This window comes from Coccinella septempunctata, chromosome 6, assembly GCF_907165205.1.
Source record: "Coccinella septempunctata chromosome 6, icCocSept1.1, whole genome shotgun sequence".
NCBI lineage: Eukaryota > Metazoa > Arthropoda > Insecta > Coleoptera > Coccinellidae > Coccinella > Coccinella septempunctata.
In genome coordinates, this window is record NC_058194.1 from 9005491 (window position 1) to 9028654 (window position 23164).

The 23164-nt window shown below is 39.3% G+C and overlaps 1 protein-coding gene across 3 annotated transcripts in view; it reads right to left on the bottom strand.

Annotated features, from left to right (window-relative positions):
- LOC123315853 (sulfite oxidase, mitochondrial-like) overlaps nt 1-23164 on the bottom strand; it is an 857507-nt gene that overhangs the window by 251054 nt on the left and 583289 nt on the right. For all 3 annotated transcript variants that reach the window (XM_044901741.1, XM_044901739.1, XM_044901740.1), the window contains exon 9: nt 13336-13536. In XM_044901741.1, coding sequence (XP_044757676.1) covers nt 13336-13536 — 201 coding nt within the window. The remainder of the gene's footprint in view (nt 1-13335; nt 13537-23164) is intronic.

Genomic DNA, 23164 nt, shown 5'->3' on the forward strand with positions numbered 1-23164 from the left:
AACTAGTGAATTTGATTGATTGATTGCAAATAAAAAGTTAAAGAAACTTGGCACGGCGCACTCCTATGAAAAACTAATATGGCGATTCTGCGCCCTTGATTCACCCAAATGAACCCCTCCGTCATACATTGCATAGTCAAGATATACGCACTGCGCACACTTACCCACTGCGCTCAGTTACCCCGAATGACTCTATACCAGGTATGTCGAGTCACTAAGCTCAACTATATTACCTCATCCACAAAAATCTACCCAACCTCCAACTATTTTACTCCAAAAACCTAACACGCCTCCCCAAATACACGCAGTCGACACAAATCCAAGGAACTGCCAACTTAACTATGCAAATGCGGTTAAAAATACCAGTAACACCCATCAGGCGAATAAAATAGATGATTCAACAGATTTTCAAACTTTGTTGAACGAAATTGAAGAATTGAACGAAATTTGTAATATCTCCAACTACTATCTCTCGTTAGGGAATTGAAAGTATCGCTTAGAAATACTACTTCCGCTATAGAAAAGATACAAGTTATAAATAATTTAGCACAGAAATATGGTTTATAAAAACCATAAGAGAGATTTCAAGATCATTTCGTGGAATTGCGACGGCATAAGAAACAAAATAAACGAATTAGAAATTTTTATGAACGAGAAAACTATCGATATTCTCTGTATTCAGGAAACAAAATTGGGCACTGCGAAGCCACCCAAACTACGTAATTTTTATTACTTCAATAAACCAAAACTCAGAACAAGTGGAGGCCTCCTGATCTACTATAAAAAACACCTCAACCCAACCGAAATAGAAACACGTACCCAAAATTTAGAGAGCCAAGCTATAAAAATCGAGGATATCACAATAGTTAATATCTATAACGGACATAAATCGCCTTTGTGCTCGAATGAACTCACAACCCTAATGGCGTTAGGTAGTAAAACTCTCATTACGGGAGATTTCAACAGTCAGAATATCCTTTGGAATTGTAAAACGAACAATTAAAACGGAAAAATACTTCATAGTTTTCTAAGAACCGCGCCTTCATTTTGAATTTTCCACAAAATTCGTTCACTTACTATCCTTACTATCCGAGGAGAAGAAACGCATATCCATCCACAATAGATTTTATGGTCAGTAAGAACCTTCCAATTCAACAACCATTTGCATTGAACGAGCTAGACTCCGACCACCGACCCGTATTTTCAACCATACCAAATTCTGTGTCATCAACAACCTTTCACATACAAAAATTCACATACTCCACTAATTGGACAACATTTAAAGAAAAGTGCAACCAATTCTTGAATGTTAACCACCAATTTAATTCCGTAGCTGAAATAGACAAAGCCGTTGAAAATATCACAACTACAATCCAAATAGGTTTCAAATCCGCAACAAATAAAACCGCAGAATATAGTAATAACAACGAACTACCCTCGGAAGTGAGGAAACTCATCCAATATAAGAAAAAAATAAGAAAACTCCTACAAAGAAATTTCGACAGTTCTTTATACCAGGAATACAAAGAAGCAGTCTGCTTAACACAATCCTCACTACATTCCCTGAAAACGAAAAGATGGGAAGACTCAACACAAAATCTGAACAATGCGAACGATATGTGGAAGTTAGTTTGATCACTAAAGCACAACGATAACTCACGCAAAATTCCACCCCTTCAATCTGAACAAGCTCTTTTATTCGAAGATAAAGAGAAGGCAGATCAGATAGCCACGACTTAGGCTGAAATTCACGACTCAACAAAAACCCTATCAGACAACGAAACAGAAATATTAGTTAAAGACACATCACAGCACTTTTTCGAAACTCCAATAAATATCACCGGCGAAAATCTGACATCTCCTTCAGAAATTGAAAATATTATAAAATCCCTCAAGAACAGAAAAGCCCCGGGTGAAGACCGCATAAAACACAAAACTTTATTAAACCTTCCTAGAAAAGCAATTGTCCAATTGACGTATAATTACAATGGTTGTCTTCGACTGAACTATTTCCCAACCATTTGGAAAAATGCAATCGTTCTACCTTTCCTGAAAGCAATAAAAGATTTAAAATTCGCAATTAATTACCGTCCAATTAGCTTATTACCATCACTTTCAAAGATTCTAGAAAAAATCATTCAAGACCGTCTACGAAAGCACTTAGAAGACAATAATCAAATTATTGATGAACAGTACGGCTTTCGTGAAGGCCATAGCACCATATTACAACTTGCCAATCTAACTGACAAAATTGACAAAAACTTCAATATAAACAGAATAGTTATGGTAAGTTTAGACATTGAAAAAGCATTTCAAACGATCTGGCACAACGGTCTCATTTATAAATTAATCAAAAACAATCTCCCTCCATTTTTGATAAAAATTATGATATCATATCTTGAACACAGGACATTCCAAGTAAAAGTAGGAAACACTTTGTCTGAAAAAACACCGATAACCGCTGGAGTACCTCAAGGAGGATTACTATCCCCCGATCTTTTCAATCTTTTCAAAATTTACATTAATGACATCCCAATGTCGAAAAACACAAATATTTATCTTTTCGCTGATGACACGGCTATCGTCTCCGAATCGTGGTCAAAAGCTCAATCAGCTAAATATTTACAGGAGCACTTAAACATTCTGGAGAAATATTATCTCAGATGGAAAATTAAAATTAATGCATCCAAGACCAACCTGACCTACTTCACTCATGAGCGGCGAGTATCAAGCCCCAAAATTTTGTCCCTCTACGGCCAGCCAATAACAGAGAGAAACGATTTGAAATACTTGGGTGTCATCCTTGACAAAAAATTAAATTTTAATCTACACATACGCGAAATAATGCGTGAAAGTAACTCCCAATTAAGTAGCGTCTTTCCAATCATCTGTAGACAGAGCAAACTGAGCATCAAATTCAAACTTAGAATTTACAAACAGGGTATAAGACCTCTTATCCTGTACGCTTGTCCAATTTGGAGTAAAACTTCCAGATCCAACTACGGAAATCTCCAACGTATCCATAATAAATATTTAAGGATCATACTTAATATGCCTAGAACTGCCAAAACAAGCGACCTCCACAAAAAATCTAATATCGATACCTTAGAAACTATTGTTGGAAAAGAATCTCGTTCATTCTTTAATCATAAAACTATGACGATGAAAAAGACTTCCCATCTAAAGAATTACAAAATCCTAATTAGGAAAATAAAACATAAACTAATACAGCATATAATCCACTAATCAATTTCCTATTCACCCTCCCAATTCCTGATCCTTTTCTACCCTCTTTTCCTTAACTCACTTGAGCGACAATTGTGTCATTCGTGCACTCGTTATGCCTCAGTGAAAATTTCAATCTTTCTCTTAACCTATGTAAATAAATATGTAAATTTCTGAACTAGGTGAAACTTTAAAGTTAGGTAATAGTCTTCCGTTTATATTTTAGTATTATGTAACCACTGCATATATCCGCTTGTATATATTCGACCGCTATAATATTCCATTAAAACTTGAATGAAACTGCTGAAGAATAGAATAGAATAGAATAGAATAGAATAGAATAGAAATGAGTTTATTCAAATATTACATGTTTAAACTCTAGAAAAAACTGTGAGTTATTTATAATAACTGTTTACAGTTGTTTAAAATAAATTTCACTCTAACTAAAACAAATTTATAAAGTTAAAATAAAGATCTTGTTCTGTCCCCTTTCCTCGTCACGCCGTTGTATACATATACATATTTCGTCTTCGTCGGGTTCACAGTCACGTTCGGGAATATCTGTCACAATCGGGTTATTTTCCTTTTTTTTAGTTCTTATTTAATTTTTTTTTTTTATTATTATATATAGTTATTCTTTATGTTGAATTGATTATTTTATGTATTTTGGATCTATCTTCTGAAGTCAAAAAAAAAAGTTCTGTTTCATTCGCTGCTTCGGCGATTGTCGTAGGTAGCTGCTAGGGTTCATTAACCTATCTGATGAGTCCGACCCTAGCAGTGGGACGAAACAATCTCCCCAAGAGCACGCCATTATTCAAATAGCGTGAACTCACCTCAGCACAAACCGCCAAAGTGGTGACCCCGACGTGATGAGGGAGGCCGTCTTGACGACGTATCCCAGAAGGCCAGACCGGTTGAGACAATAGCTCGCTCACTATGCACGCTCTCATCTCTGGTATTTCTGGTGCTACTCTAGGCGCCCTTTCCCATTTCCGTAAACGGCGGTACCCTGCCTACCGTATCGCATCCTTAGAACATAGAATATCAGGAAGGAGCTTTTTCTAATAAATGTGACGGGAATTGTGCGACGGAAACGGCCATATTGGTCTTCCAAGTTTTAATTTTAAAAGTGGCAGGCTTGGAAGTCAAAAATGATTCTGTTATCTGTGGCCAAATGAACAAAGTGATGTTTTAACTTAATTTTGGTAATTTGGATTCTTGAAATTTGCTGGAAATAAGGATTTTGGATATTGTAGCGTGAATAATTCATAGGTAGGTGATTTTTTTAAGCTGAATATCAGGTATTAATTATGTGTTCCTGAATTTCATGACATATAACCAAAGATATTACACAGTAATATCTTTGCATATAACAAGGTTATCCCATGACAATAACACTCCATGGGCGTAGGTGATGTTAAGTCATAGACCTTAATACCATTAAGTATCTAGCCAAGCAGTGTTAGGCGGGGTGAATTTTCGCTTTGATTATCAATTTGAACGAGCTTGAAAACGCTTCTGACTTTACGTCAGTGCTTTCTTAATTTTTTTGATTAATCAGAATCAACTGACTATTGAAATTAGTTTTTTGGAAACTTCATTGTCCTGAGCAATATGCTCCTTCCTGTTATTCTATATTCTAAGATCGCATCGCTTTCCCAGTCAGCGCCGCTGGTGGGGGAGCCACGCACAACTCTATATCCTCGACGTATCCAGCGTTTATAGCAGGCTCGAACTACGCTGCTTCGGCGATTGTCGTAGGTAGCTGCTAGGGTTCATTAACCTACCTGATGAGTCCAACCCTAGCATTGGGACGAAACAATCTCCCCAAGAGCACGCCATTATTCAAATAGCGTGAACTCACCCCAGCACAAACCGCCAAAATTGATTTATCAGTACCTAATGTATTGTAACCAGTCCGGCCCTTGCGGTCGGACCTTTCGAGAACCAGAGTGGTCGTGAGGTTCTAGAACAACCGCGAAAGTACAGTTATAGTTCACAGTGCAAGCGACTAGTGGAAATAAATAGTAGTGGCAAAGAGTTAGTTTGTGAGTTATAAGTGTATTAAGTGTAAATAAATAATTGTTAATCAGTTGGACGTTTTAATCAAGTGAAGAAAACGTTACATTGGTGTTAGGTGTGAGGTTCAACATCGCTCGAATTAAATAAATATTTTTGATTATTTGGAGTTCATGCCAGTGATCACAAAACTACAGAACGCGATGGATACTCAAGCGGTAATGAACTTTTTGAGTAAGATGAACGAGAGAATGGAAGAAAATTCTCGAAAATTGCATGAGAAAATGGACGAGAACTCTTGTAAGTTGAATGAGAAAATGGACCAGATTAAGGAAAATTGTAATGATGTGGTGAGTCAACTTACAGATAAATTGGATAAGAAACTGGAAACCTTAAATGAAAAATTTGATAAAGTAGACGAGAAGTTTGATATAGTGAACGAAAAATTTGACGAAGTTTATGAAAGAGTCGATGAAAAGTTTGAAATGGCAGGAATAATTGAACATCATTCCAAATTGATAGATTCCTTGAAAAGAATGTCAAACAGAACAGATATTCTGGCTTCAACTCCCTACAGCACAACAAAAGCGGAAAAATGAGAGCGAAGGTAGTAGAATGAAGATCAAGCCTCCAACTTTTGATGGAAAAATACCCTGGTCGACATATCAAAAACAGTTTGAAGCTGCTGCCCTGGCGAACAACTGGAACGACAACGAAAAAGCCACGGCATTAATTATCGCTCTACGAGGAGAGGCACTCGACATTCTGCAGACGATCCCGGAGAGTCAACAGCCTGTTACGAAGTTGTTACATCGAAACTTCAGATGAGATATGGCGATGCTCATCTACAACAAGTATACCATGCACAAATAAAGAACCGAGTGCAGAAAACAGGGGAAAATCTCCAGGAGTTTGAAGCTGATGTGACGAGATAAGTCAGGCTGGCTTATCCATCTGCTCCAGATAGCTTCCTGGAACAGCTATCAATCCAGACATTCGTGGATGGGATGAAGGATAGTGAAATACAACAAGCCCTGAGACTAGCACGCCCTAGAACCATTGATGATGCCTTAGCCCAGGCTTTGGAAATTGAGACAGCGAAGCAAGCGTCGTATAGAGGACACCTTCGTGTGAGACAACTCCAAGAAACAGACCGATCTATTGAGGACCTTGTCAGAGAAGAAATCCGCAGAATATCACAAACTAGGAAAAAGGATACTGTTAGCTGGAACTGCAATAAAAGTGGGCATTTCAAGCGAAACTGTCCAGAATTGGAAAAAGAGTCACAGCAGGGAAACTAAAAAGGGTCGGTGATAAAGGGCATAAATCGACCCGAGCCAAAAATGCCCCCGAAGTGATAATCCGAGGAATAATATCTAAGGATTTATTAAGCATAGTTATCCCCGGAAAGATAAATGATCGAAATGTGAAAATACTGGTACACACTGGCTCGACCAAAACCATTGTGCGTCCAGAAATTGCTGAAGGATTCGAGATTCGCCCAGTTAGGATCAAACTTCGAACTGCGTCTGGACAAGAAATACCCACTTATAGATCGATCGTCTCCACTATTGTATTGGGAAACACAACAGTTAGCCACGAAGTTCTGGTAGCTGGAATCACGGAAGAAGTTATTCTGGGATTGGACATTGTTAAGAAGCTTGTATGCCAATTGGATATGAAGAGTGATGTACTTCGGCTAGGAAGTGAAGAGATTCCATTCAATGATGTATAGGACAAGATATATCGGATTCGACTGACCGAGGACATCACGTTGCCAGGGCGAACTGAAGGCATAGTGACTGGTAGATGTGACGATGTAACGAGGAGTGGCTGCGTGAGAGTAATTGAGCCCTGTGACGATACAACCTTAGCTAAAGGATTATTACTTGGGAAGACCTTGGTAAGGGTAAGAGACAGTATTCCCATCTGATTGCTCAATGTCAACATGTTTCCAGTCACCCTGAAGAAGGATACCTTGAGTGGACGTGGTGTACCTATGTACCATATTTCGGGTGGGATAAGTACTACAGAAGTCTTAAAATCGCAAAGGAATTCTGAAGAACTGGTGTCCCTCCTCACTTCAAAATGTCAAGAGCTCGACCGGTACCAACTACTCGAAGTGAGAAAATTGGTTCAAACGTTCTCCGACGTTGTTGCTACGGACGGAAAAGCAGGGAAGACTGATGTTGTGCAGCATAAAATCAATACTGGTGATGCACAACCTAACCGACAGCATCCTAGACGTCTTCCTCTGGCAAAAAGAGAAGAAGCTGAAAGGATTATTGAAGACATGGCGAGAGAAGGTGTAATCGCACCGTCCGATAGCCCCTGGACATCGCCCGTAGTATTAGTGAAGAATAAGGATGGAACTACTTGATTCTGCGTGGACTATAGGCAGCTCAATCAGGCCACGAAAAAGGACAGCTATCCTTTACCGAGAATTGATGATACCCTGGATACACTCTCGGGATCACGTTGGTTTTCCACCTTGGATCTGAAGAGTGGATATTGGTAGATTGGCTTGGATCCGAAATACCCAGAAAAGGCTGCCTTCAGAATTGGAACGGGTCTGTTGTAGTTTAAAGTTATGTCTTTCGGTCTATGCAGTGCTCCTGCCACACTTGAATGTCTGATGGAGACAATATTGAGAGGGCTCTCCTGGAAAACTTGTCTGGTGTATCTGGATGATGTGATAGTAGTGGAAAAATCATTCCAAGATCACTTACGCAACCTATCCGAGGTTTTCCAGCGACTTCGTGGTGCCAACCTAAAGCTAAGTCCTAAAAAATGTAATCTGTTTCGAACAGAAGTGAAATATTTAGGCCACGTAGTTTTACGGGGAGGTGTGAAAATTGACCCGGATAAGATCAAGGCAGTGCAGGAATGGCCTATACCGAAAAACAAAAGTGAATTGCGGAGTTTCTTAGGCCTTTGCACTTACTATAGAAGATTTGTATCTGGTTTTGCCAAGCCGCTAACGAAATTGACGGAAGATGGACAGGAGTACATATGGTCCGATGATTGCGCTGAAGCCTTCGAACGACTGAAAAGGGCTCTGGTCACAGCTCCAGTTCTGAGTTACGCAAGGCTGAAGGTAAATTTGTGCTCGACACCGATGCCAGTAATACAGCCATTGGAGGCGTTCTATCGCAAGTTCAGGATGGATAGGAAAGAGTCATCGGGTACTTCAGCAAGGTGTTGTCCAAACCAGAACGGAATTATTGCGTGACCAGAAGAGAACTTTTAGCAGTCATCAAGTCCGTAGAAGATTTCTACAAATATTTGTACGGAAGGAAATTCTTACTAAGAACGGACCATGCTGCTTTGAAATGGCTCCTGATTTTTAAGAACCCGGAAGGGCAAGTGGCTAGATAGATTGAGAGGCTGCAAGAGTATGACTTTGACAATGAACACAGAACGGGGACTAGCCATCGCAATGCAGACGCGTTATCAAGAAGACCTTGTCCCGAGAATTGCAGCCATTGCTCGCGCCTGGAAGAAAAGATCGATTTAAGGCGGACCACCGTAATCGAAGACGACTAGCTACCCGAAGAAATTCAAAGAGCACAAGAGGAAGATAACGACTCGAAAGTAATCCTGAGTTGGAAGAAGAGCGGTAGACGACCTACTTGGGAAGAAGTATCCAGACTGAGCCGGAATATAAAGTCGTATTGGGCACAACGGGAAACGTTGACGATTGATGGAGGTCTTCTGAAACGTTGTTGGGAATATGAAGATGGAACTGAGCAGAGACTTCAGTTGATTGTGCCGAAGAGCCGTGCGACAGACATTCTGACCAGACTACATAATGGAACTTCAGGTGGACATTTCGGGATAACCAAGACGTTGGAAAAAGTCAGGCAGCGATTTTATTGGCTAAATTGTAAGAGGGACGTTAAAGATTGGTGTAAAAGATGCAAGGTTTGCGCTGCTGCTAACGGACCTTATGGTAAAGGAAAAGCACCAATGAAGCAATATAACGTCGGATCCCCCATGGAACGAGTAGCTATCGACATCGCTGGCCCCTTCCCCGAAACAGACCATGGAAACAAGTACATTTTGGTAGCGATGGACTATTTCACGAAATTGATGGAAGCCTACGATATTCCTAATCAAGAGGCAAGTACGGTAGCTGATAAATTGGTCAGAGAATTCTTCTGCAGATTTGGAATACCTCTGGAGCCGCATTGTGATCAAGGCCGAAATTTTGAATCGAAGTTATTCCAAGAAGTATGCAGCAAATTCTTCTTCTTATTGCGCCGTCTCCCTCCGAAGGTTGGCGATCCAAATGGCAATTGTTGTCTTGGAAACGGCAGCTCGAAAGATTTCAGCCGATGTGTGACCAAACCATCTTCTGGGGTCCTTCAGCCAAGAATTCTGGCGCCTTCCCACAGATCTTTTCCCTTGTATCTTCCCCTCTATTATAAGGCGAAGTAACTCATACCTTTCACCTCTCAGTATATGTCCCAAATATCGCATTTTTCTCTCTTTTATGGTGTTGAGTAGTTCTTTATGTTTGTTCATGCGTAGAAGTACTTCGACATTGGTAATTTTCTGCGTCCATGAAATTCGCAGCATCCTACGGTAAATATACATTTCGAAGGCCTCTACCTTTTTCTCCGTTTGTGCGTCCATTGTCCAGCTCTCGCATCCATACAGCAACACTGAGAAGACATAACATCTGACCATCCGAGTTCTTAGTGCTAGACTGAGGTCTGATCTTGCGAAAAATGTCTTCATATTAATGAAGGTCTTCCTCGCTTGTTCAATCCTCGAATGTATTTCGCTTTTAGGGTTGCACTGGTTGTTAATATTGGCTCCCAAATATTTGATGGATGATACCTGTTCAATTGTCTGCCCCTTTACGCATAGATGTACATTTGGTGTAGATAGTGTTTTTGAGAAGATGAGAACTTTGGTTTTGGATATATTGAGGTTTAGGCCATATGCTTCGCTGCGACTTACGACGGAATCTATTGATTTTTGTAGCTCTTGCATGCTGTTTGCTATTATTACGGTGTCATCAGCGTATCTTATGTTGTTAATTATTGTTCCGTTAACTTTTATTCCAGCCTCAGCTTCTTCCAGTGCTTCTCTGAATATAGACTCCGAGTACAGGTTAAAGAGTATTGGTGACAAGACGCAGCCTTGACGGACTCCTCGTCTGATTTGTATATCCGCCGATGTCATTTGATCTATTTCGACTGTTGCTGTCTGATGCCAATAGAGTTCAGAAACCACGTGTAGGTCCTGTTCGTCGATCCCCGTTTCTTTTAGGATTTGCATCATTTTCTCATGACTAACGCAGTCGAATGCCTTTCGATAGTCTATAAAACATGCATACACATCGACATTCATATCTCTGCAACGTTGCGCCAGTACATTTAAAGAGAAAAGAGCCTCTCGCGTTCCCATTCCATTTCGAAATCCAAATTGGGTGTTATCCATTTGGTACTCACACTTTTTATATATTCGTGCATGGATGACTCTGAGAAAGGTTCTGAGAAAGGTTTTAAGAACGTGAGACATCAGACTTATTATTCTGTAATCATCGCAATGTGTGGAGTTTGGTTTTTTCGGTAGTGGTACAAATGTTGATCTCAGCCAGTCTGATGGTATTTTTCCTGAATTATATATTTCGTTGAACAATGCTGTTAACAGATCTAGGGTTTTGCCCTCATTCTCTGCGATCAGTTTGAGTACCTCAGCATTGATTTTATCAGGGCCGGTTGCTTTTCCCTCTTTTTGAGCTTTTATTGCGTGTATGACCTCCTGTTTAGATATTATGGGACCTTTTTCATTTATTTCCTTATTTATGGATGGTGAAGCATTTGGTCTATCATCGTCGAAGAGTTTTTGGATGTATTCTTTCCATCTAACAAGTTTCTCCTCTGTCCCTACTATCAGTTCGTTATCTTCACCTCTTAAGTTTGTTGCTGCAAATTGGGGATTCACAAAACAAGCACTACACCTCTTCATCCACAATCAGAAGGCATGGTCGAACGAATGAATCGGACCATGGGAAAACATCTAGGCAAAGTAGTTACTGATCACCAGCGGGATTGGGATGAATATTTACCAAGGAAACTCCATCCAGTATAATGTTCGGCCGAGAAATAAGGTTGCCTTGCGACTTAGAGTTTAGATGTAAGCCTGGAAAAGACGTAGCTGGGGCTACGTTAATAAATTAAGGAACAAGCTGGATTACATTCATGACAAGGTACGCAATCAAATGCAGCAAGCAAGTGACCGAATGAAAATGCGCTACAACATCAAGGCTATTGAAGGTGGATTCACCACTGGAGATCTGGTGTGGCTACATATTCCACAAAGGAGGAAAGGTTTTTCACCAAAGCTGCAGAGACAGTGGGAGGGACCGTATGAAATAATCAAGAGGATGAATGATTTAGTTTACCGGATAAGGAAGCTCCCCAGAAGAAAACCAAATCTCGTCCATTTCAACCGATTAGCCCCGTACGGGCAGGACGAAGAAGGAGGACCTTCGTATGAGCAAGGCTGAAGGTAGGTTCATTTATTACCTAGTCACCAAGCATCATTCTCATCAGAAGCCAACCTATGAGAATCTATGGATGGCACTGCATAGCTTGAAAGAAGACCTTCAACGCTTTAGAATTAGGAAATTAGCTGTTCCCAAGCTCGGTTGTGGATTGGACCAGCTTAATTGGCGTGTTGTGCGAAGCATGCTGGAGGTGGTATTTCAGGGGACTGGTATACGGATCCTGGTGTGCAGTTTCAACCTGAAGCAGGCCAGGGAGCCTGAAAAAACTGTGGAGTGCTACTTCTATCAGAATGGCTACTGGAGGAATGGTGATGAGTGCAGGTTTCGCCACGGTCGTCGAAGAAATTGACTAAATCTGTTCTGGGACAGAACAAACTTGAGGAGGGGACAGTGTAACCAGTCCGGCCCTTGCGGTCGGACCTTTCGAGAACCAGAGCGGTCGCGAGGTTCTAGAACAACCGCGAAGGCACCTGAATGTTTCCGGCGCCTATATAAGCCCAGCGGAGGAGCAGGTAGGCAAGTACAAGTACAGTTATAGTTTACAGTGCAAGCAACTAGTGGAAATAAATAGTAGTGACATAGCTAGTTTTTGAGTTATAAGTGTATTAAGTGTAAATAAATAATTGTTAATCAGTTGGACCTTTTAATCAAGCGAAGAAAACGTTACAGTATCTTTAGTTTTGCTGCAAATGAATGGAATAGTTTCTTTTTTAAATTACAAGTAAGACGACGCAAAGTCTACTGGGGTTCAGAATTTCAAATCGAACGAATCGATTTTAAAAATAGCCCAGTTTCGACGGCCGCTACCACAGAGCAGTAGTTCCGATTTCTGTCGGTGCGATTTGGAAGAACTGCTGCGACAGAAACAGTGTCAAAGAATTTCAGCACTGCATTTGGACTTATTCTCGTTTCATATTTCTATGACGACAATTTCAATAGCATTTCTCACAGTCCTCCATATTTGTTTAAGTTTACAGCGCTCTTGACGGTAGTTAAGACGCTTATATTGTCATGTTCTGTTCATGATTTCAAAATGAAACATGGAAAATAAAGAACAATGTTAAAACTATGTTACGTAGATTTCATGGAGCGGAAACATGAAATTTACAAAATATGGATATAATTTGGATACAATACAGGTACATCCCAAATATAGCATCAGACACGAAATGGTTACAGAAAAATAACACATAACAAATTTCGATCTCTCGAGAAAACATAACAGTTATGTTACTGGAAGTAGACATTTTTTCGGGCAAGCGATAGACTGAAAAAGTATAGTATATCATTAATTAAGTTTTTATTCACGTGGATGACGTTTATCAAACAAAAAAAGTCGAGATTGTGAACAGGAGAGGATGGGACCACCGGGAAACTGAGAAAATTCCCGGTTAACTGGTCGATTGTTGTGCCGGAGGCTGGTCAGTTTGTACCATTTTTCTTTTCTTCTTCGGAACATGTTCTACTTCGATAACTTAATGATATAAAGTATGGCTAGCTTGCTATAGCAAACAATATTGCCCCATATTTATTTGTCATATGTCGAAATAATTTTTTTGATTTACCTTTAATATTGATTTTGCCATTCGACACCTTTACAGTTCCTCCATTAACAGGCTCACAAATAGCGGAAATAACAGGAAGTTCATCAATAGCCGGTGACATGTTCCAGTCCAAGTTCTCATAGTAAACATTTGGCGAAAAACCCTTATATAATCTCTGGTGATTGAAGGTTTGACATTCTTCTTTCTGCACAGTGACTTTTTCTAGAAAAAAAAAACTGTTTCATTATGGCAAATAATTGCAATTCATGAGAAAATTTGTTTGAAGTAATGAAGTGAAGACTACCGTAAACAAATTATTATGAAGTTACTCTGCTTTATACGAAGAGTATGGTCTTTAAATATATCAACTCAACTAATTTTTTCTGATATAATCTGAATATCTTCTACAGGAGTTTCGTATGGCCTCAGGCAGTCCGTTGTAATAATGCACCTCGTATCTTGATCAATGGAAGAGCGGCTTTCCACTGGTCATGGGGTGATTATTTTTAACCCTTTCAGGCCCAAATTAGAAAATTTCATTCAGAATAAACTTATATTTTGAGGTCGAGAATACCAGAAATGCAATATATTTCATTGAATATCTATTTGCTATTTTTTTTTAATGGTGGTTTCTACATGTAACCACCAGGACTCAACCTATAATACAAGTAATATTAGTATTTCTTGTGGATGGCAAGATGCGGTTTTTTTCGTCACTCAAACAAAGACCAACTTTACTCGTTGTACAGCGATATTTTGCAGAACTTTTGCAACCCTCTATGAGAGGCCGCATTTGACGTACCACTGTTGCAACTGTTTTGAGATGTTACCATAGGGAATCATGAAATAAATATTATTAGAGGTGGTTTCATAGTGAAATTACTGGGAACGAAAGGGTTAAGATGTTAAACACACAAATTGAATGCCCTCGAAAGGGAAAATGTGGATTCAGGCCGTCGGTCGCACGAACGACCGATCTTGAAGTTAATATTATTTCTGGGAAGAAAGCTTAGATGAAACTCATGTATAAATCAACACATAAATCTATTGAAAATAAAATTTGAGTTTCTCTACAACACTCGCACTGGGCCGATAACGACCAACTTAAATCCTTAACACATTGACGGACAACGACGTCTATAGACGTTCAAGTCACTGTGCATGATGTGACGGCACAGTTTTCCGACGTTTATAGACGTCTTCCTATAAACTCGTCTAACATTGACATGACGTTCCTGGATGTTGGAAAAGCGTGATATTACGAAAAAGCGTCACATCGTTCACACATTTTGAGTTTTGTGAACCCGAAAGATGACGATCTTGATCGGAATCATTCGCTTCGCCATACCGAGTATTCAGCCGCGACACAGCCATCCAGCGTGTTCAGTATTTGTTCAAATGTAAGAGTGTTACGCTCGAAAATTACGTAGTTTCCATGTTAAACTTTCATTATAACTTTCTTACCAAATCTAATGAAGAGAAATTTTACTTTTTCTGTTGAAGAAATGAGAACGCCTTTGGACGTTCATGTCATAAAAAACGAAGAAAATTGTTCATGTTATGACAATGACGTCTAAAGCCATCTGTTGCTTCTTTTTCCATATTCACATCCTCTAAATCATTACTAATATTTTGATGTATATCACTCCAATTTTGTACCATATTAAATCAGTATACATGCGCGACATATCACAAGCAGCTGCCAAATAGGTACTGTCCGTCAATGTGTTAATATCTCCAAAATACATGCAACGAGCGCAAAACAATAAACAGTACCTAATCTCCATCAATAAAATCTCGGGTTAATATATTTCTAGTCTTAGCGCACAACTACAATCAAATATTCAAGCAATGAATTTTTGGAGGAGCTCTCAGGACTCTAGACAAACAAAAATTGGAACTTTCTACCTTTTCCTGCGATCGTCGTTCGCCTAATAATGCTGGTGGAGAACTTACGAACACCAGACTTTCCACGCACAAACGGCGAATTCTTCGCACTCAACCGAACTTCCCGCACTTTTTCGTCGCAAACTATTAACGCTCCTCGTTTAGACCCTATCCAAAATTCCTAAAATCCTATATCCGATCCTTACTACAAATCAAAGATAAACGATCACTCCTCGATTACTACTTTATTTATTCCGCCTAAAACTGACTTAAACTCCAATTTTATTACTTCTGTTTTCTTCTTTAGCTACCTATTTTTCGATATGCCGTTTCTACTTGGTCAAAACGAAAAACAACAAAGGACTGAATTTTTCTTTATTCGCAACTTTTCCAATATTTATGAGCCGTCCGAGTTTCCTATCCTATTCCGTGATCTACCTATATTTTTCTCTGATTTCGGAAAAACCTATTTATTATAAGTCCCTATATTCTTTCTCAGTGACTGACTCTACAAACAACCTATATTCCCTATGCCTTTTCGTAACGACTTGAAGGGGTATTATCTTTGATCACTTTCCCCGGACCCACTGACTCACTTTTCCGAGGTACTTTTTCCCCCCAGTCGTTCTCTCCCACGCTATGGGTGGTACCAAAACGTTTCAAAACTAAAATCATTGGATGATCATTCTTGCTGAGTTGTAAAATCAGCGTTTCCAAAATCGGCTTCTACAAAAATATTCAGCTACTTCGAATTCTGAGAACTGATATCTTCTCAGGGTCTGCAGACCAATAAATCTTCCCTAATCTACATGACTGACCGTTTTCACCCGTTCTGAATCCCAATCACCGGATATTGAAGTCAATTACATAGGCTGGCGATCGCCGGTTTGCTCTCCGAAACGTACATTGTATCATTATCTGCAGATTTTCTGACTGAGTGTCACGAACACTTTCAACTCTTATCGGGCTAGTTATTATTTAAATTCTCGCGACTTGATACCGCCTGATCTCAAGCACCTCAGAGTATCATACTTCCACCTAATGAACGCCTTCGCTGCACCACTGCAACAATGTATGAAAGTTTTAGCGATACATCTTTCGAATTAACCCAAATTCATTCGAATTCTCTTATTCCGATTTATTACAATACTCCCTCCTATTAGAAACTTTTGGCATTGGATGCCATAACTTTTCCTAATTATCATATATCCGTCCAAAGTCCATCATCTCCTGCTTTTTTCTAGAACTAACATTTTTCAAAAATTAAGTTTCACAATAGAATATTCTCACGAGTCACAGTTCCTTTCATATTACCTATGATTATTTATTTTTTTCTTCAGTCATCATCAAGTCTTCGAATAAGTCTTGATGAAAGCTTTATTTTTCACTTTTTCTCGTTTTCTGCTCTGTTTCTTTGTTTTAGATATTATTTCGAAATGGGAAGAGGATAAAGAAATTTTCACATCAATGGAAAAGAAGCCCTTCAGTATTAAAAGCTTATTCTGTAAACAAATTTGACATCACTACACTACTCACGGGGAGACAGGGTTATTTTACTGAGGTTTTTCCCTAAGCTCTTGTATCATACTCCAAATTGTATGGTACCCCATTACACTAACCTTTGCTAAAACTCATACATATGCTATATTGTTTGATAACTAAAAATGTATTGCTGACATTCAAAAGAATATATATATATATATATTACTCAACCTACTACTGCTCTGAACGACTAAGGTGGTGTATTCCCTCTACTTAAGCAGTAAAACTTCCAGTCATTCAGCACCTCTAAGCTTTTTAAACATGAAAGCAAAAAAAAGCAAACATGAACAAACTAAACCTAAATAGTACATTATTCGGACAATGGTCATCAAAACAATCTCTACCTACATATTTTCCTCAATCCCTTCACTATCTCAAACATGGAGTTCTTTAGGTTCAATTTTCGGAATTCTTTCTCACTATCGCGAACATTCTCACTCAACTAAAGACATCGTTGGAATCATATGGAATAACTCTGCAGGTGAAAAACCAGAAGTTACCGCAGGTGGAAAAGTTTCTTTACACGGAACGCCACTCTTTAACCCGTGCTATAATGTCCATATCGTATATAACGAAAACGCAAAATCAGTGTGTCCGCGAAGTTAGCACCCCAAATGAAAAAAATTTTGTTTGCATTCGTTAGTAAGTCGTAAGTAACTATTTGAAACACCAAAATTTTCAAAGATTCTCTGAAATTCATCCTACTGGATATAATCACGGGGGAAGGGGGTCTTATTCCAGTTTGTTTGGACTCAATTTTAATGTGTCTACATGTTTCGGCCCATGGCCATCATCAGAACACAATCTAAAAAATTCAACGATCAGTATAAATATGTTGAAATAAATGTTGAGATGGAAAAATGAATTACTAACAGTTTATCAAGGAAACCGGTGTGTTGTCAAGGAAGGCTTCTAATATGGAAAAATTAGTACGTTGTGGGTAGTTTTTCAAGACTGAGTCAAAAGTTATCATACGTAAATTTAGTTAGGAATACCCTCACAATGACAAACACACACCGAACCTAGAAAAACAAAAGGATGTAAAATGAGGAGTAACTCACAGTGAGTCCTAATCCATATCAAAAACAATTCTTCATAAAAGCCATCCTGTGGGATGGTTAACATTCACATTCACTGTTAAAAGCAGTTTAAAAATGTCAAAACACAAGAACAAAACACGGAGAACTAACGAAAAACGCATGCGTGGGAAATTGACAAATCTGGGATAAATGGACTACACCAGAATAAAACGACGACACGGAATGTAGACAAGAGGTACCGGAAAAACAAAAGCAAAATGTATCGAAGCAATGTTTTCAAATATCCACTAAGGAAAACAAAGGAGGGAAATATGTTACCGAAGAAGCATTTAACGTGTCGAACCTCTCATTTCTCGAGTGTTTATATATTTCCAACTCTTCCATTATACATTGTCTCAACCCATATGGGCAAGTGTGCAGTAATTCCGTGTCATCAGCAGGACTGAAACAATGGCCGGTTTCCCTCAAGTGTACCCCGAAGACCGACTTATTATTAGAGGAAGACTTACTACTTTGTAGATGTTCTCGAACTCTTGTACCTACTGCTCTTCCACTTCGCCCAATGTACACGGCGGGACAGCTCATCTCCCCGCAGCTGAGCTTATATACTCCACTCTTCTCAAGCTTGGGGATAGGTGTCTTATTCCGAATCAAAATCTGGCTTAAAGTGTTCGTCGGTTTGAAGGCTATTTTCAAGTCAGCGTGACGCGTCAATACCTCAGCCACTTTGTTGGATATGGGTCCAAAGAACGGGAGACTGGCATACTTCACGTCTGTTTGTTGTGTCGTCAGGTCCGTTGGTAAGTTGTCACGAGGGGTGGTGGTTCTCTTCCTTATTAACTGGTCTACAATGTGGGGATCAAATCCGTTTTCAGATGCGATGGATTTGATCACTGCAATCTCTTCAAGGAAGCATTCTCTCGACAATGGTAATGATAAGGCTCGGTCAATGTAAGTTCTGAAGGCTGACAACTTGTGCCCGGTGAAATGGCAAGAATCTGCGTGTATGGTATGACTGGTGGTGGTTTCTTTTCTAAATACGGAAAATTCGATCCGGTTCGCGACTCTCTTTAATTTGAGGTCAAGGAAATTAATCAGGCCCTGTTGTTCTGATTCTAATGTGAAATTGATGTTGATATGTCTATTGTTAAGCCAGATGAAAAAATCATCTAAAAGTTGGGCGTTGCCACTCCAGCATACAATAATGTCATCAACATACCGATACCAGAACGTAATATAACGTCTAAAAGGGTTGTCGTCGGTAAAAACAAGAGTTCTCTCGAAGAATGTCATGAAAATCTCAGCCAGAAGAGGCGAAAGGCAATTACCCATACTAAGTCCGTCAGGTTGTTCATAAAATTGACCATCAAACTCGAAGAAATTCTGCCTCATCACCAAAGAAACGAGCTGATAAACGCTCTCACACACCTCGTTAGACAAATCGGAACGAAAAAGAAGATCTTTCAAGATTAAGAGAGTTTGTTTAAGAGGAACAGAAGTGAACAAATTCGTGACATCGAACGATACCAAGATTGAGCCAACTGGGACTTCTATATTTCTGACTTTATCTACTAGGTCAAGGTTGTTCTTCACACTATATTCAGGTGAGAAATGGAGGTTGGCCGACAAAAAGATGTTCAATTCCCTAGACAATCTGTAGGCCAAGCTCGAGGAGTAAGATACTACAGGACGTATTGGGACACCATTTTTATGGATTTTGGGGAGTCCGTACAGTCGTGGTATGTGAAAATTCATAGGAATCAGCCTCCTCCAATTGTCTGTGAGGGAGGGACCGAGAGTTTTAAGGGTTGTATCAAAATCTGATTTATATTTTTTGCTGGGGTCGTTGGCAAGGAGCACAAAATTATTGTCTGATAGGAAAGTTTTAACCTTTTGGATGTATTCGTCCAAGTTTAGTATCACTAAGCAGTTACCTTTATCGGCTTTTGTTAGAAACAATTTAAATTCCCTTATTTTTGACTTGACTGATTTTAAGGAATGAAAAAGGGCTTTATACCTGTTAGTTATGTTATGTGAACCCCTTTTGAACCTGAGCAATATGTTAAAAATTTCATTCTTTACTATTTCGCTATTCTCCAGCTTGAATTTTCTCAGGATAGACGAGACCTCGACAACTAATCTCTCGATTATGTTAGACTTATTATTAATTGGTAATGAGAACTTTAAACCAAGTCTCAACAAATTCAACTCATTTTCATTGAAAGTTACGTTGGTATTATTGAATATTCTATCGTGAAATCTAAAGCCTGGTGTGGACGGTTTGGTATCTCTCGCCTGCTCACGATCAGAAACTAATTTCTCCAATTTACGATCATGTAAACGTTGTTTTTTAGCTAAGAAGTCTTTAATACGACTTTCGACATTACGAGAAACACGCTGTAGCTCTTCCTCAGACAACTTACAATACAAAACTTCTCTTATTATTTGTATCTTCATGCTCTGAGTATGTATCTCCTTGTGCCATCTTCTAACTTCTCTTCTCAGGGTCTTCAACTGGGCATTCAGTATGTCGGAATTCAACCTCTCATCATGGGGTCTTGGGGATTTGATTTTCAGGAACTTAGGTACCAAACCAAAGTGCAGACATGCATAACAAAACTTCAGATGTGAACAGGCCTTGGCTTTCTTATATGAAGTGTTTTTATATGTACGGATGATAAAAGCCAGACTAGCTATCATCAAAGATTCTCTGAAATTCATCCTACTGGATATAATCACGGGGGAAGGGGGTCTTATTCCAGTTTGTTTGGACTCAATTTTAATGTGTCTACATGTTTCGGCCCATGGCCATCATCAGAACACAATCTAAAAAATTCAACGATCAGTATAAATATGTTGAAATAAATGTTGAGATGGAAAAATGAATTACTAACAGTTTATCAAGGAAACCGGTGTGTTGTCAAGGAAGGCTTCTAATATGGAAAAATTAGTACGTTGTGGGTAGTTTTTCAAGACTGAGTCAAAAGTTATCATACGTAAATTTAGTTAGGAATACCCTCACAATGACAAACACACACCGAACCTAGAAAAACAAAAGGATGTAAAATGAGGAGTAACTCACAGTGAGTCCTAATCCATATCAAAAACAATTCTTCATAAAAGCCATCCTGTGGGATGGTTAACATTCACATTCACTGTTAAAAGCAGTTTAAAAATGTCAAAACACAAGAACAAAACACGGAGAACTAACGAAAAACGCATGCGTGGGAAATTGACAAATCTGGGATAAATGGACTACACCAGAATAAAACGACGACACGGAATGTAGACAAGAGGTACCGGAAAAACAAAAGCAAAATGTATCGAAGCAATGTTTTCAAATATCCACTAAGGAAAACAAAGGAGGGAAATATGTTACCGAAGAAGCATTTAACGTGTCGAACCTCTCATTTCTCGAGTGTTTATATATTTCCAACTCTTCCATTATACATTGTCTCAACCCATATGGGCAAGTGTGCAGTAATTCCGTGTCATCAGCAGGACTGAAACAATGGCCGGTTTCCCTCAAGTGTACCCCGAAGACCGACTTATTATTAGAGGAAGACTTACTACTTTGTAGATGTTCTCGAACTCTTGTACCTACTGCTCTTCCACTTCGCCCAATGTACACGGCGGGACAGCTCATCTCCCCGCAGCTGAGCTTATATACTCCACTCTTCTCAAGCTTGGGGATAGGTGTCTTATTCCGAATCAAAATCTGGCTTAAAGTGTTCGTCGGTTTGAAGGCTATTTTCAAGTCAGCGTGACGCGTCAATACCTCAGCCACTTTGTTGGATATGGGTCCAAAGAACGGGAGACTGGCATACTTCACGTCTGTTTGTTGTGTCGTCAGGTCCGTTGGTAAGTTGTCACGAGGGGTGGTGGTTCTCTTCCTTATTAACTGGTCTACAATGTGGGGATCAAATCCGTTTTCAGATGCGATGGATTTGATCACTGCAATCTCTTCAAGGAAGCATTCTCTCGACAATGGTAATGATAAGGCTCGGTCAATGTAAGTTCTGAAGGCTGACAACTTGTGCCCGGTGAAATGGCAAGAATCTGCGTGTATGGTATGACTGGTGGTGGTTTCTTTTCTAAATACGGAAAATTCGATCCGGTTCGCGACTCTCTTTAATTTGAGGTCAAGGAAATTAATCAGGCCCTGTTGTTCTGATTCTAATGTGAAATTGATGTTGATATGTCTATTGTTAAGCCAGATGAAAAAATCATCTAAAAGTTGGGCGTTGCCACTCCAGCATACAATAATGTCATCAACATACCGATACCAGAACGTAATATAACGTCTAAAAGGGTTGTCGTCGGTAAAAACAAGAGTTCTCTCGAAGAATGTCATGAAAATCTCAGCCAGAAGAGGCGAAAGGCAATTACCCATACTAAGTCCGTCAGGTTGTTCATAAAATTGACCATCAAACTCGAAGAAATTCTGCCTCATCACCAAAGAAACGAGCTGATAAACGCTCTCACACACCTCGTTAGACAAATCGGAACGAAAAAGAAGATCTTTCAAGATTAAGAGAGTTTGTTTAAGAGGAACAGAAGTGAACAAATTCGTGACATCGAACGATACCAAGATTGAGCCAACTGGGACTTCTATATTTCTGACTTTATCTACTAGGTCAAGGTTGTTCTTCACACTATATTCAGGTGAGAAATGGAGGTTGGCCGACAAAAAGATGTTCAATTCCCTAGACAATCTGTAGGCCAAGCTCGAGGAGTAAGATACTACAGGACGTATTGGGACACCATTTTTATGGATTTTGGGGAGTCCGTACAGTCGTGGTATGTGAAAATTCATAGGAATCAGCCTCCTCCAATTGTCTGTGAGGGAGGGACCGAGAGTTTTAAGGGTTGTATCAAAATCTGATTTATATTTTTTGCTGGGGTCGTTGGCAAGGAGCACAAAATTATTGTCTGATAGGAAAGTTTTAACCTTTTGGATGTATTCGTCCAAGTTTAGTATCACTAAGCAGTTACCTTTATCGGCTTTTGTTAGAAACAATTTAAATTCCCTTATTTTTGACTTGACTGATTTTAAGGAATGAAAAAGGGCTTTATACCTGTTAGTTATGTTATGTGAACCCCTTTTGAACCTGAGCAATATGTTAAAAATTTCATTCTTTACTATTTCGCTATTCTCCAGCTTGAATTTTCTCAGGATAGACGAGACCTCGACAACTAATCTCTCGATTATGTTAGACTTATTATTAATTGGTAATGAGAACTTTAAACCAAGTCTCAACAAATTCAACTCATTTTCATTGAAAGTTACGTTGGTATTATTGAATATTCTATCGTGAAATCTAAAGCCTGGTGTGGACGGTTTGGTATCTCTCGCCTGCTCACGATCAGAAACTAATTTC